The sequence below is a fragment of the Podarcis filfolensis genome (assembly GCF_964270895.1).
Source record: "Podarcis filfolensis genome assembly, chromosome: 11".
Taxonomy (NCBI): domain Eukaryota; kingdom Metazoa; phylum Chordata; class Lepidosauria; order Squamata; family Lacertidae; genus Podarcis; species Podarcis filfolensis.
Window position 1 is genome coordinate 26,216,410 of NC_139613.1, and position 12,657 is coordinate 26,229,066.

General features: G+C 39.7%; 1 protein-coding gene across 20 annotated transcripts in view; it reads left to right on the top strand.

Annotated features, from left to right (window-relative positions):
• Positions 1 to 12,657, top strand: part of MAST4 (microtubule associated serine/threonine kinase family member 4) — a gene marked incomplete at its 5' end in the record, with an annotated part of 200,946 nt that overhangs the window by 147,600 nt on the left and 40,689 nt on the right. For all 20 annotated transcript variants that reach the window (XM_083575989.1, XM_083575973.1, XM_083575986.1 and 17 more), the window contains 4 exons: positions 1,978 to 2,053; positions 3,567 to 3,776; positions 7,365 to 7,466; positions 9,572 to 9,704. In XM_083575989.1, coding sequence (XP_083432115.1) covers positions 1,978 to 2,053; positions 3,567 to 3,776; positions 7,365 to 7,466; positions 9,572 to 9,704 — 521 coding nt within the window. The remainder of the gene's footprint in view (positions 1 to 1,977; positions 2,054 to 3,566; positions 3,777 to 7,364; positions 7,467 to 9,571; positions 9,705 to 12,657) is intronic.

Genomic DNA, 12,657 nt, shown 5'->3' on the forward strand with positions numbered 1-12,657 from the left:
CAGTCTTCATGAATGTAAAACATGAAAAACAGTAAAGCAATACAATAAATACGGAGATTCAAAACATTTAACAGGGTCCAAAATTGTGTGTCAGGGAAAGTCTGGATAAAACGGTATGTTGTTTTTGTTGTTGTTGTGCTTGTACTAATGTTTGAATTGCAGTAAAATATAGAACTAATTGTGTCTTATGCTTTTTTTAAAAATGCACATTAGTTTTCAAATGGTCTTCCACTAGCCTTGCCCTTAGAAATGTGAAATCATGACCTTCACAATTAAGTTTATAATTTTCATTTCAGTTGCTTCCTAGCTTAATAATCAAAATGTTCTCAGTATATCTATTGAAAAGATTGAAAATGTGCTGTGTGGCAACATAAATTATTCAGAATTCCTACCATCACAAAAAGTATTTAGTTTAAATTTCTTCCTCTTCCAAAATTCTGAGTACATTATGGTGATTAATAAAAAAAAGCTACATTCACAATCTGTAGAGAATTAGACTACTTGTTGAGAAACCAAATTATAGGGTGATAGGTTTGCTCTTTTCAAGAGTTTGAAGTTCTCTTGTTCTCAGTAGAGGTGAAGCTTGTCAACAAAGAGAAAGAAATATAGGTGATCTTTTCATTTGTTCAGAACTAAATCAAAATATTTAAGGCATTAGTTTAATATAAAACTAGTGTCTCCAGAAACTACAACTTGCAGAGATTTCCTGCCTTAGCTCCATAGATTGAAATGTTACATTCTTCTGATTCCCAGTTACCTGAGAAGGATAAATTTTATTCTCACCTGTGTTGCATGTATCCTGGAGGCTGTGGTCACTCTCTAGATTTAGTGAAACAGCAGCTCCATATGAAAAAACAGTGAGTTGTAGTGTTAGTGTCAGCGTAAACAAGTCAGTCTAATGTAAATGGGCACTTTGCTGCTCTTGTACCACCCCCACTCCTTAATTTCCCTTAGCCATATAGAGGCTTGAGAGGGGACAAAATGCAATAAGCAAATAGATTCTGGATGAAGTAGAAGGAGGACAGTAGCTGGTAGAACCTGTCTAGAGTGACATAGCTGGTGCGCAAGAGTCACAACTGGGTCCTGTTATTCAGAGGTCAGTAGGCTCTGTTGCATAAAATGGAATTCTCCAATAGTCAACATGTATACTTACCCTGAAATTCTGTGTCTTTTGCACAGTCCCCCCACCCCCCAATGAAAACACAGTGCAACTACATTATATTATATTTCATTATATTACATTACATCTTACAGAATTTGGCCACAGGCCTAACAAAACAGAGCACAGATTCTACTTTAAAGATAGCTGATGAGAATTTAGTGATATGTGTGTACTAGAACCTGTTTTCCCAGGTCATGTAAACCTGCTTTATAAAGTTTCAGAACCCACATAAATTATTTTGATACAAGGCGCATATTAGGTGCCTAGCCTTAGGAAATACATACTTGCTCGTTCTTCTTTTCTTATAAAGTAGGAAAGGTGGAAGCAGCCTTTTGCATCTGCAGTATTTAGGACTGAGTTCAAAAATATTGTGCCCCTAAGACTAGCAAATTAGTCTTAAGTTAGTCTTAAAATGTCACAAAGACACTGTTGATTGTGCTGCAGCGAACTAACATGCCTACACCTCTGGAAACAGGGAGTGGACTGACTCCCAGCTCTTGAAAACATTGTTTTTATCAGTTTACAAAAAAGCATGTTCAGAGGTCAAGCTGGCTGACATGGCAAGGTACAGGGGACAGGACAGAAAACCAGGTTGGAGGGTTGACTAGAATGGAGTGTTGCAGAGGAAGGCATGGCAGACAGACTGGAACAGTGACGAAGACCTCTTCACTCTGCCACATTTTGTTGCAGTCCCACTTGTCCTGTAGTAATAATAATACTGACTGCCTACAGAAGAGAGTACATAAATTATAGACCTCATTTTCAGTTCATTCAGTACAAGATCCAAGGGATGATTGGCTTTGCTTTACTTGCAGCCCTGGACGTTCTCCTGCCTGCTGTGACCATGAAATCATTATGATGAACCATGTATACAAAGAAAGATTCCCAAAGGTAAAGATGAATATTCACTGCATTCTAAAGCTGACCTGATAAGAAATCTGTGTTCTAAAAAAAGGTGTTCTGTTATATTTCGTATATCAGATTAATTAATTTAAGCCAAAAATGCTATCATAAAGCAACAATATTCTTTAAAATATTTGTCAGCTGATCTGTCTCAGAAACAATCATGACAAAGTTGCATTATAGTTCTCGTCGCTTTCCAAAAAGCTTTGGTTTTATGGTAACAGTTACACAGGGTACATAACTTTCTAGAAGGTTCTTTGGCAGTGTAAGATGCAATGACAGGACACACAGCCCAGATAATTCCTTGCAAATACATGGAATCCTGGTGAAGCAGCATGTATAACTTTGTGGAAGCAACATTTGCAAGTGTGTGCTTTAGAAATATATGTTTATTTTTAGTGTAGATATTATTAATATTGAATTATCAGAGTAACAGGGTTTTTTTGATTGCTGTACAATTATGAAATGGAATTCCTCTAGCATTCAGGAAGACCCATGTCTTAAATTTAAAAAGGAGGTTTTAAAAACCTGTCTTTTCTCAAAACATTTGATTTGTGCATTGGTGAGTTAACTGCATTTAGCTGGAGTATGGTTGTTACTGCTTTATGCTAGTGGTTTTAATGTTGTTTGTTTCGCTGACTTGACTATGTGCTTTAAAAGGTTTTATAATGTACTACAGTCCATTTTGTGGAGGATTTCCTCTAAAGAGAGTATAAATCTCTTAAATAAATGCCAGGTCGTTTGAAAGAGGGATAAAATTCTACCTCTTTCTACAGCCCAGTTTGCACACCACATTAAACCATAGTTTAAAAGAAGCTGATTTAATGTGAATGAGCAGTGCTGTTGTATGCTGGTCAAAAGTTTGCATGATACTTTCCCCCCACTCCTTCTGCACTGTAGCTAAAACAAGCTAAAGTGGTTACTTCTGGTGGTTTGTTTGGAGGAAACAAACCACAAGCCCCTTCTTTGGACTACATGACAAGTCAGACTCTGGCTGGTTTTGTCCTCTGTGTGGTAGCAGCACAAACAGGAGAGGAGTGCCACAAGAAATTTGAGTAATGTGCACAAACACATTGCTTGTTCACATTAAACCATAGTTGGTTTTAAACTATGTTTCATGTAACGTGAAAGCCAGGCTAGTATGTATGGCCTATATGATCACCATCTGTGGCCTTTTTAGAAATGGGCAGGATATATATTTAAATAAATTTATTAAAGATTTCCTTTGGTTACAAAAGTACATGCATTGTCTCTTTTTAATGCATTTCTTTATTCTCCTATGTGGGGGTTGTTGCCTGGTTGGTTGGTTGGTTGGTTGTAAGTTGCTTTGAGTTGCCCTGGGCAAGATAAAGCAACTGTCCAATCAATCAATCAATCAATCAATCAATCAAGTAAGTTTACAGGTTCAGTAAACTTCTATTTTGTCTTGCAAGGATTTTAATTTAAATCTGAAGTATGTTTAATAGCTTCTTGATTAAACCCATAAAACTTATTTTGATAGGCTACTGCTCAGATGGAAGAGCGACTTCAGGAGATTATCACCAACCACTCTCCTGATAACGTCCTTCCCTTGGCAGATGGAGTTCTCAGTTTCACCCACCACCAGATCATTGAGCTGGCTCGTGATTGCTTGGATAAATCTCATCAAGGCCTCATCACCTCACGATACTTCTTCGAGTTACAGCACAAATTGGATAAGCTCCTACAAGAGGTATGAACCACATAAATATGGTTTAGAAATTGCTGAGATACGTTAGTTGAAGAAAATGCAGCTCTGGAGATAGTTATGGCAACTGACCTATAAAAATAAATACATAAGACACGTACAGCTCTTTAAGTGGGTCTGGTCAGTTCAGTGACCTTCGCGGTTGTCTAAGGGACCTTAAAGCATATGACTCTATATAATTGGTTTATGAAGTATCTGAAAGCTAGCTTATTTTATCCTAGAATGTAACTTAGGCAGTACCTCTGTGCCTCGGATGAAATAGTCTTATACTCTCCTCTGTCGTAGACAAAAGGAATATTATATCCAAGTTTAATTTTGTCCAGTCTAATAATTTTGGCTAATTTTATCCAATCTAGTAATAATTGTGCGGTTAAGGAAAAGCTATACAAAAGAATGTGAAATTCATTAGACTTGCAGAAGGCATTGAAAATCTGTATTACATATGCCAAGCCCTTCCACCAGCCAGATTTCCTCTTAGTATATTTCACCCTTCTTCCTTGGGTAAGAAAGCCTCCTCCATCCACCATGTTGGCAAGGTGGCTCCAAGTGTATAATTGCATCATTCATTTGCCTCCACCCATCAAGAGTTTTGCTCATTCAGCAAGAGCAGCAGCATTTTCCTTAAATGTGCCTCTGCAGAAAGTCAATCAGTTGGCCATATGGGTTAGTCCCAGTATCTTTTTAAGCCTTATAAGGTGGATTTTTATGCTTTGGCCAAGGCAGCATTCATGATACATGTCTTAGAGCAGGAGTCAGCAAAGTTTTTGTGGCTTGGGCTGGTTCACAGTCCCGCAGATGCCGCAGTGGGCTGGAGTGTGTGTGCTGCATGCACGCACGCACGTGCAAACACTATTTCCGGCACTCCTTCTGGTGCGGAGGAGGTGTGTGCAGCTTCCCATTGGCTGCAGGAACTTCCTGCAGCCAATGGGAAGCCGGCTAGTGTCGCGGAAGGCTGTCCCCGCTCTGCTCCGTGCTGGTTTAGCGTGGCGCACGGGAGCCGACTGAGCGGGCGGCGGGGGTCCATGGGCTGGTTAAACAACCCCCATGAGCTGCTTGTGACCCATGGGCCTTAGGTTGCCGACCCCTGTCTTATAGCATGTTCTCCTAGTTCAGAAGGCAGACCTCCATTTTACATGAATTAGCTTAGGTATATCACACCTGATGTCATTTACATGCTTGAGGGAAGAGACCATTGGTCCTTATCTGTGAATTTGTTTACTGTATTAACAAATCATTGAACATTTTGATGAAGATGAGTTCAGGCAAAATTATTACATGTAGTTTAAATGTATCACAGACCTGGGTATGTCTTCCGTCCAAGTACAACGTGAAATAATATTTCTGAATTGTCCATGGTCAATCCTATTAAAATGTTAGCAAAAATAATAAGGTTTTTGAATAATGCAGGAGTTTTTAAGAACATTTTGGGATTTTTAAAAAAGGCTTGGGTTTGCACGATGTTTGGTAACATTAAATTATTGATAAGAAAATTGATTCCTAAGTACACTTTTAAACAGTATCTTTGAGCTCAAACTGAGCTTTTATGGTTTTTATTTAGGTGTCCTTTATTCCCAAGAATGAAAACTCCCATTTTTGCTACCTTTATAGTGTTCATTTCAACATAAATCCTTGCAGGAATGCCTGCTGCTTGCTGGAACTAAATTGTGGGAACGCACTTCGGGTTTCTGATGATGCAATTGTTGTCAGTTCCCAGCTGTGACATTCAGTGGATAGCTGTGTCTCCTGCTGCTTGGCACATTGTTATTGCTTTGCATGGCTAAGGGAAGTCACAAGGCATCTGAGCAGCTTGATTTAGCTGACATATTTGTATTAAGGTCAAGGTCAATTTGAGTTTAATGTTTTCTTGGAGCAACCTCCTTTTACTTTCCTGTGATCTTTTTGTTCACAAGCTCACCTAGTATTGCAGGTTTAAGCATCTGATACAAATAGTAATGCATTCAACATACTAATGTTTGCTAGACTGGAATAGTGAAAATCATTTATCCCGTTTTGTTTCTTCTCTCAAATTTGCCATACAATAAAATGCAATAATCTATGCATACTGCCTTTAAACTACTAGGTGTTTAAAAAACCTATCCTGAAATTAATTTTTCATATTGTTTTAATTAAGAGTTAACATGTATGGGATTTTAACTCACAAGTAAAAAAATATTTTGAAAAGTAAGTCTCTAGTAATGCAATCAACCATCTAACTTGGATTGATTCAGATTCACACTCGTGGATATCTACTAGTACACTGGAGAATAAGTTGTGAATGTCATTTGAACTTTATCCTGCAGCTTCTATTATTCAGACAAAGAAGTGCCTTTTTTGCAATATGAACAAAGGAGCGTCAATATCCTTCAGACAGGAGAAGCAACATATGGCTTCTTTGCATTCATTAGGTCTCTGAAAGTCTATTCTTTGTTACTAGACAAAAAAAAGTTTGAAAGAAATTTGGAATGCAGTACAAAACCTATTGCAATTTCTTTCCCAAGCTTTTTCTTTCTTCAAAAAAGTGCTCTTTTTGTTCCCATTCTTTCACATTATACTTTCAATTTCTTTTCTGATCATCTACTGAATTTGCCATCCCAGTAATTCTGCTTAGATTACTCACCTGCTATTTTCCCCCATGTACATTTTATTTGCTGCTGCTTCCACAGATAGAGGTAAAATGTTTACTCCTAAGGCAGATGATTGCACAGCTCAGATCTAAGGAAATTTGCTCTCATCCAGCAGTGGCAGTCCATGTGCAGAAGCAAGATTCCATCCATAGATTGCTTTGCTAAACATAATCTGTGAGCACATAAACATACAGTGTTGGGGTTTTTTTTAATAAAAAAAATATTTAATCCAGCACCTATGCTATTCCAGCAGTGATTCTTAATGAACTGAGTTCATATTTCTACCACATGTATACAGTTGGACAGATGTTCACCCTGAGATGCACATAGCAAAGGCAAGATTAAAATGTAAGAACTAACTAGTTTGTACTGTCAATCCTGACATTACAGTTCATTGTTTGGGGTAGTAGGGTGCACCGGTGCCTGCATTAATATGGTTTGGAGTTAGCTGAGCTACCAAACAGTTAGCATTGATTTAGCTATATGACTTACCTATAAATGTTAACCTTGTTTTTTCAGTAAATCCAGAGCAATTTATGATAACATTCAAAACAAAATTAAAGAACTCCTCACAAAACCATTTCCTTACAAGCCCTCTTAAAACTAATCTGCCAAATATGTGTACCAACTATGGGTTTCCTTCTACAGCATGACTATTTTACTAAGCTTTCTCTTGCACTTGCACTAAGAAGCTCCCCTTACATAGGAGATGGATGGACACACACACACACACACACACACACACACACACAGGTTGTGCATTTAACAACAGAGGTATTGGTATTACTTGTGTCAACATGGTGGCTATGTTGAGGTGGTAACCCATGTGACTGTAGAAATGATTGTGTTGGAAGAATATACAGTTCATTTCACTGTATTATGTTTGGTTTGTCATATTAATTCTATCTCTATGTCCATATATAACATCAAGTCTCTTTTTCTTTATCAGGCCCAAGAACGATCAGAAAGCGGAGAACTGGCATTTATTAAGCAGCTCGTCCGAAAGATTCTTATTGTCATAGCACGTCCTGCTCGCTTACTGGAATGTTTGGTAAGATTATGCTTATTTTAATCAGTTGGGTTGCCATTGAAGGTCAGTGGAAGAGCTCCAATGAATGAGTGCTTTTCATTCAATATTGTTGCTTTTAGTACATTTTTAGTATGCCCCCCCCAACAACAAATTGCAGTCTTAGATTGGGATACTGTGTAAGCATTCAGTAGTGGTGAAATTGTTTTTTATTTGCCTTTCTTGATCTCTGGGAGCAAGTGAGTGAAAGCTAGGAAAATAGAATGCAAATGTTTGAACCATGTGGTCTGTGGATTGAATGCATATGTTCTGCTTTATCTACTCTATTGGTTTATTGAAAGATAGTGTTTTGGCTGGTAGGTGTGTAGTGTTTTTATGCCCTTTGTTTATCTTTTCACATTTTCAAAGTTAAGGTTTTATTTCTTCACAAGCATAGGTTTCTGTGTATTATTACCCGTATGCCAGAAGTCCATGCTCTTATATTTTAGATTAATGATTATATATATACCTGTTTGGGAGACACTCTGCAGGTCTCCGTGAAATCAGTTGCTTACCGTGGAAAAAGATTGCAGCCAGCCTCATATTTTACTAAGCTTCCAAGTGGCTTATCACTTCATGTATTTATAGGTGTTTGGGATGAGGGTCATGGTGAGGAAAGCTTATTAGGAGCGATAGGTGAATTCTCTAGTGGTCTGGTTTGGAATGGGTCCATTTAAATCAGATTATTTTAATGGTTGTCTGCTAAATGTCCCAAACAAATACTATATAAAATCAGATTTGTTCCAAGTTTATTAGGCACGAGTATTTTCCTCACAATGTAATTGGGGATGAAATGGGGCCTAGAGATTTCCCTGCCACACCCATTTATGTGGGGTGGGGGCAGCAGAAAAAAGGTGTTGCATAACCATTATGGCCTCTAGTAGTAGTAATAGTAGTGTTGGTAGTAGTAGTTGTTATTTTACAATTTTTATCGAAGTAATTCAAACAAAGCAATGCAATAAAATTAATGGAAGTACAAATACAAATAAACAAAACGAAAAAGCAGTTCAGTATAGCTGGAAGAGACTTAAAAGGAAAGGTTGAGGAAAGGTTACAACGTTTTAGAAAAAGACAAGTAAGTGGGAGCATGATGGAGGTGTATATGGAGCAAAGAAATTTTGCATCAGCTGTTAGGTGGCTCTTACCTAGTGCACATCAGCGTCAACTGCTGTCACAGATATCCCTTTAAGGAGTCTTGTATGCACTTCCATTTTAGCACTGTCTTCTGTTTTGAAAGAGAGAGGGAGAGGTGGTTTTGATGAAACAGACTGATAAAAATGGGGAACAATAAATCACCTTCAATACATCAGTGCCATCACAAAATGATTAGCTGGGGGTTTGTGGGGGAGAGAGAGAGAGAGTGTCTACAGCTGGCTTTGGCACTGAAAGGATTTTGCCTTCCCCATATCAGTAATCAGTCATAGGTGCTAATAGAACTTTAACTTGTCACCATGTTTGTTGTGAGCATTGAGGAGGGGCAGGACTGAGGAGGATCACCATAAGAAGTCTTGCGGGAGTCACACGATGGCCCCAGGTTGGAGAGCTGCTTTTGGCCACAGCATGCCCAGGTTGCTCACACATCCCTCAGAAGGGGCCATAGTAGGCTTAGGAGTCAGAAAACTCCCTGAAGATTTACACTCAGGATGGTGATGGGGGCAGCAACGTCAGCCAACAAACAGGTTGCTCAGTGTTTGGATCGTTGCAAAACTCTGGCAAGCTGTAATCAATAAAGCTGCCTTCAGTCAGTCTACATTTAGTCATTGCCCCCAAACAATAGAACTCACTGTGCACGGTACGCAAATATATATGAACGGAAACATTTGAATTGCAAAAGGGAAATAATGTGAAATCTGCTAGAACAAAACTGAAATAAGAGGAATTTGTACACTCTCTAAAGTTTAGATTTTGTTGTTCTTTCCCTTTGATTGCAATGATAAGCCATTCCACAATGGTTGTGGCAGTGGTGGTGTTTGCAGCATGTGGGGATGCTATGCATCAAAATTGTTATCATAAGAAAGGCATCTTAATGACTTGCAACCAAATTAAGTAAACACAGAAGATCTCTGCAGTGATTTTTCTTTTCTTTTTAGGAATTTGATCCTGAGGAATTTTACTATCTTCTTGAAGCTGCTGAAGGACATGCAAAAGAGGGACAGGGCATTAAAACTGACATTCCTAGATATATTATCAGTCAACTGGGATTGAATAAGGATCCTTTGGAAGGTATGAGAATGCAATGGACTAATAATAAACAGCTCTTAAGTCAAGTTTATTATATTAGCTGGTTCTACTTTCTTTATCTAGTTTACTTCAATCTTTATAATGATGTACAAACAGCATGGAATAAAATATATAATATTTTATCTATCAAGTGTTAGAAAATAGCAAGTTGTTAGGAAGAAAAAGGAAGATAAAGGATAAAGCCAGTTCATTTTTCATCTCAGGAGGTGCATTGCTGATAAAGGAAGATACGACTGAGCTTCTCAATGCCTTCCCTCATTAAATGTTTTCATGGTGGAAATTTGTGGTGTGACGTTTAGTGGTTTTGAGAAAAGCAGGGACAGCTGCAGGTGAGGTCAAGTCATAGGGCAGGATAAACGAAGGATGATGTGAATATAAGTTATGTTAGAGCATATCAAAACATTCTTGGATAGTCTGGATAATTTTAATATGATTCACTCAAAGAACCAGAAAGAAGTCATTGGGCAAATCTCAAAAGTAAAGGGGGTAGCAGCATAGATAAAAGTAACGCTTTTGAGATGGGGTTTTGTATGTTAATCTGATTTAAAAGAAAATTTCAGGGCAGTCCAGAGGTATGAAGTAAGTGTGCATAGAATTTCAGCCTTATATTTAAGTAAGTGATCACACTCTCTATCCTTGTATTTATATAGAACGAGCCACACAGAAATCTGTCTCGAAGCAGATACAATTCTTCAGAACAAAAGACATATAGACTACATGGCCAAAGCTTTTGGGTTATGGTCCTAGGTTGCTATTGACTACTTAGTTTTATACCAAAACGTTAAATATGGCATGCATTCCTCTCTAGGAAATGTATTAACCTCCCATGGGAAACAGTTAGGTTAGTCTTCTTGCCTATTTAAATCAGTATAGCAAATTGCCCTGGTTTAAAACAATCCTTTGGTTGGCACGTGGGGATAGAACATGGAAATACACCACTTATTGACCTTCTTTAGTATTCTTTAGTATTTTTGAAGGATGAGGACAGCTTGTAAAGGTAAAGGTACCCCTGCCCGTACGGGCCAGTCGTGTCCGACTCTAGGGTTGTGCGCTCATCTCACTTAAGAGGCCGGGAGCCAGCGCTGTCTGGAGACACTTCCGGGTCACGTGGCCAGCGTGACGAAGCTGCTCTGGCGAGCCGGCACCAGCGCAGCACACGGAAATGCCGTTTACCATCCCGCTATAAAGCGGTACCTATTTATCTACTTGCACTTGGGGGTGCTTTCGAACTGCTAGGTGGGCAGGAGCTGGGACCGAAAGACGGGAGCTCACCCCACCGCGGGGATTCGAACCGCCGACCATATGATCGGCAAGTCCTAGGCGCTGAGGTTTTACCCACAGCGCCACCCACGTCCCTTGAGGACAGCTTGACTTCCCCGCAAAAACATGCAGTACCTGTTAGCATACAGATTCTTAAATGATTTAGCCACATAGTTAATTTATTGCAAGGTTTCATTTCTTCAGGCTACTCAAACAGTGATTTAAGCCCACTTGCCTTTTTAATGTTAAAACCATATAAACAAAATTGGACTTTGAATAGGATTGTACTGTAATTACCGTATTTTTCGCCCCATAGGGTGCTCTGGCCCATAGGGCGCACCGGCCCATAAGGCGCACCGGCCCATAGGGCGCACCTAGTTTTGGGGGGCGGAAATAAAGAAAGAAAAATAAAGAAGAAAAAGCTTCCCCCGACCCCAGCCCCCAGAACAGGCTGCTATCTGCAAGCCTAGGGAGCCCGGCGGGAAGTCGCGCCAGTCTCCCCAGGCTTGCGGATATCTGCCCAAAGCCCGGGGCGCGTGCCCCAGGCTTCGGGATGCAGGCAGCTCTCCGCAAGCTGTGGGAGCCTGGCGCGCTCCCCAGGTTTCGGGCTGCAGGCTGCTCTCCGCAAGCCTTGGGAGCCCGGCGGGAACTCCTGCGGGCTCCCAAGGCTTGTGGATAGCTTCCTGAAGCCTGGAGAGCGAGAGGGGTCGGTGTGCACCAACCCCTCTCGCTCTCCAGGCTTCAGCGAAAGCCTGCATTCTCCCCATAGGATGCACACACATTTCCCCTTCATTTTTGGAGGGGAAAAAGTGCATCCTATAGGGCGAAAAATACGGTATGCATGTTACAACAACGTTAGCATGCAGTGGTGCTTTCTGTTGCATAGTTCTGAAACTTATCTAAAGAAACATGCGATCCCATCTGCAGATTTTGAAGCTTGTTAATAATTTCAGTGGTATGTAAATTCAGACACATTGAAATAAAAGTTCAATAAGTATAGTTCCCCTATGAAACTATAAGGGAGACTCCCGTTGCTCTGTCCCAGCTTCTGACAACCTAGCAGTTAGAAAGCATGCCAGTGCAAATAGATAAATAGGTACCGCTGTGGCGGGAAGATAAACAGCGTTTCTGTGCGCTCTGGTTTCCGTCACGGTGCTCTGTTGCACCAGAAGTGGTTTAGTCATGCTGGCCATATGATCCAGAAAGCTGTCTGTGGACAAACGCTGGCTCCTGAAAGCAAGATGAGCGCCACACCCCATAGTCGCCTTTGACTGGACCTAACCATCCAGGGGTCCTTTACCTTTACCTTTTACCTTCATTGTTAGTATCAGGTCAGCTCTAGTTGACTAAGTTTATAAAAACAAGTTTATAACAAGGATATATTTTCAGTTGTAAGCGAGTGAGCCTCTTAATATGACAATGAAATTTGTTTTCCAGTAATTGTGCTTAGGATTTCAGCCTTTATGTTTTTCCTCCTTTTTGTTATAGTTTCTAAAGTATCTTTTCTTCAAGTGAAATGATGCATGCAGTACTTCAAGATAATGCCAGATAACCTATACTGTACTGAAAGCAATAGCACAACAGATTCATCATTTATTGGAGCCTGGTTGTTGTATTTCAGAAATGTTCCCTGGGGAGAAATGTTTCCCCATGGCTTTTAAATTACCATCTTTAC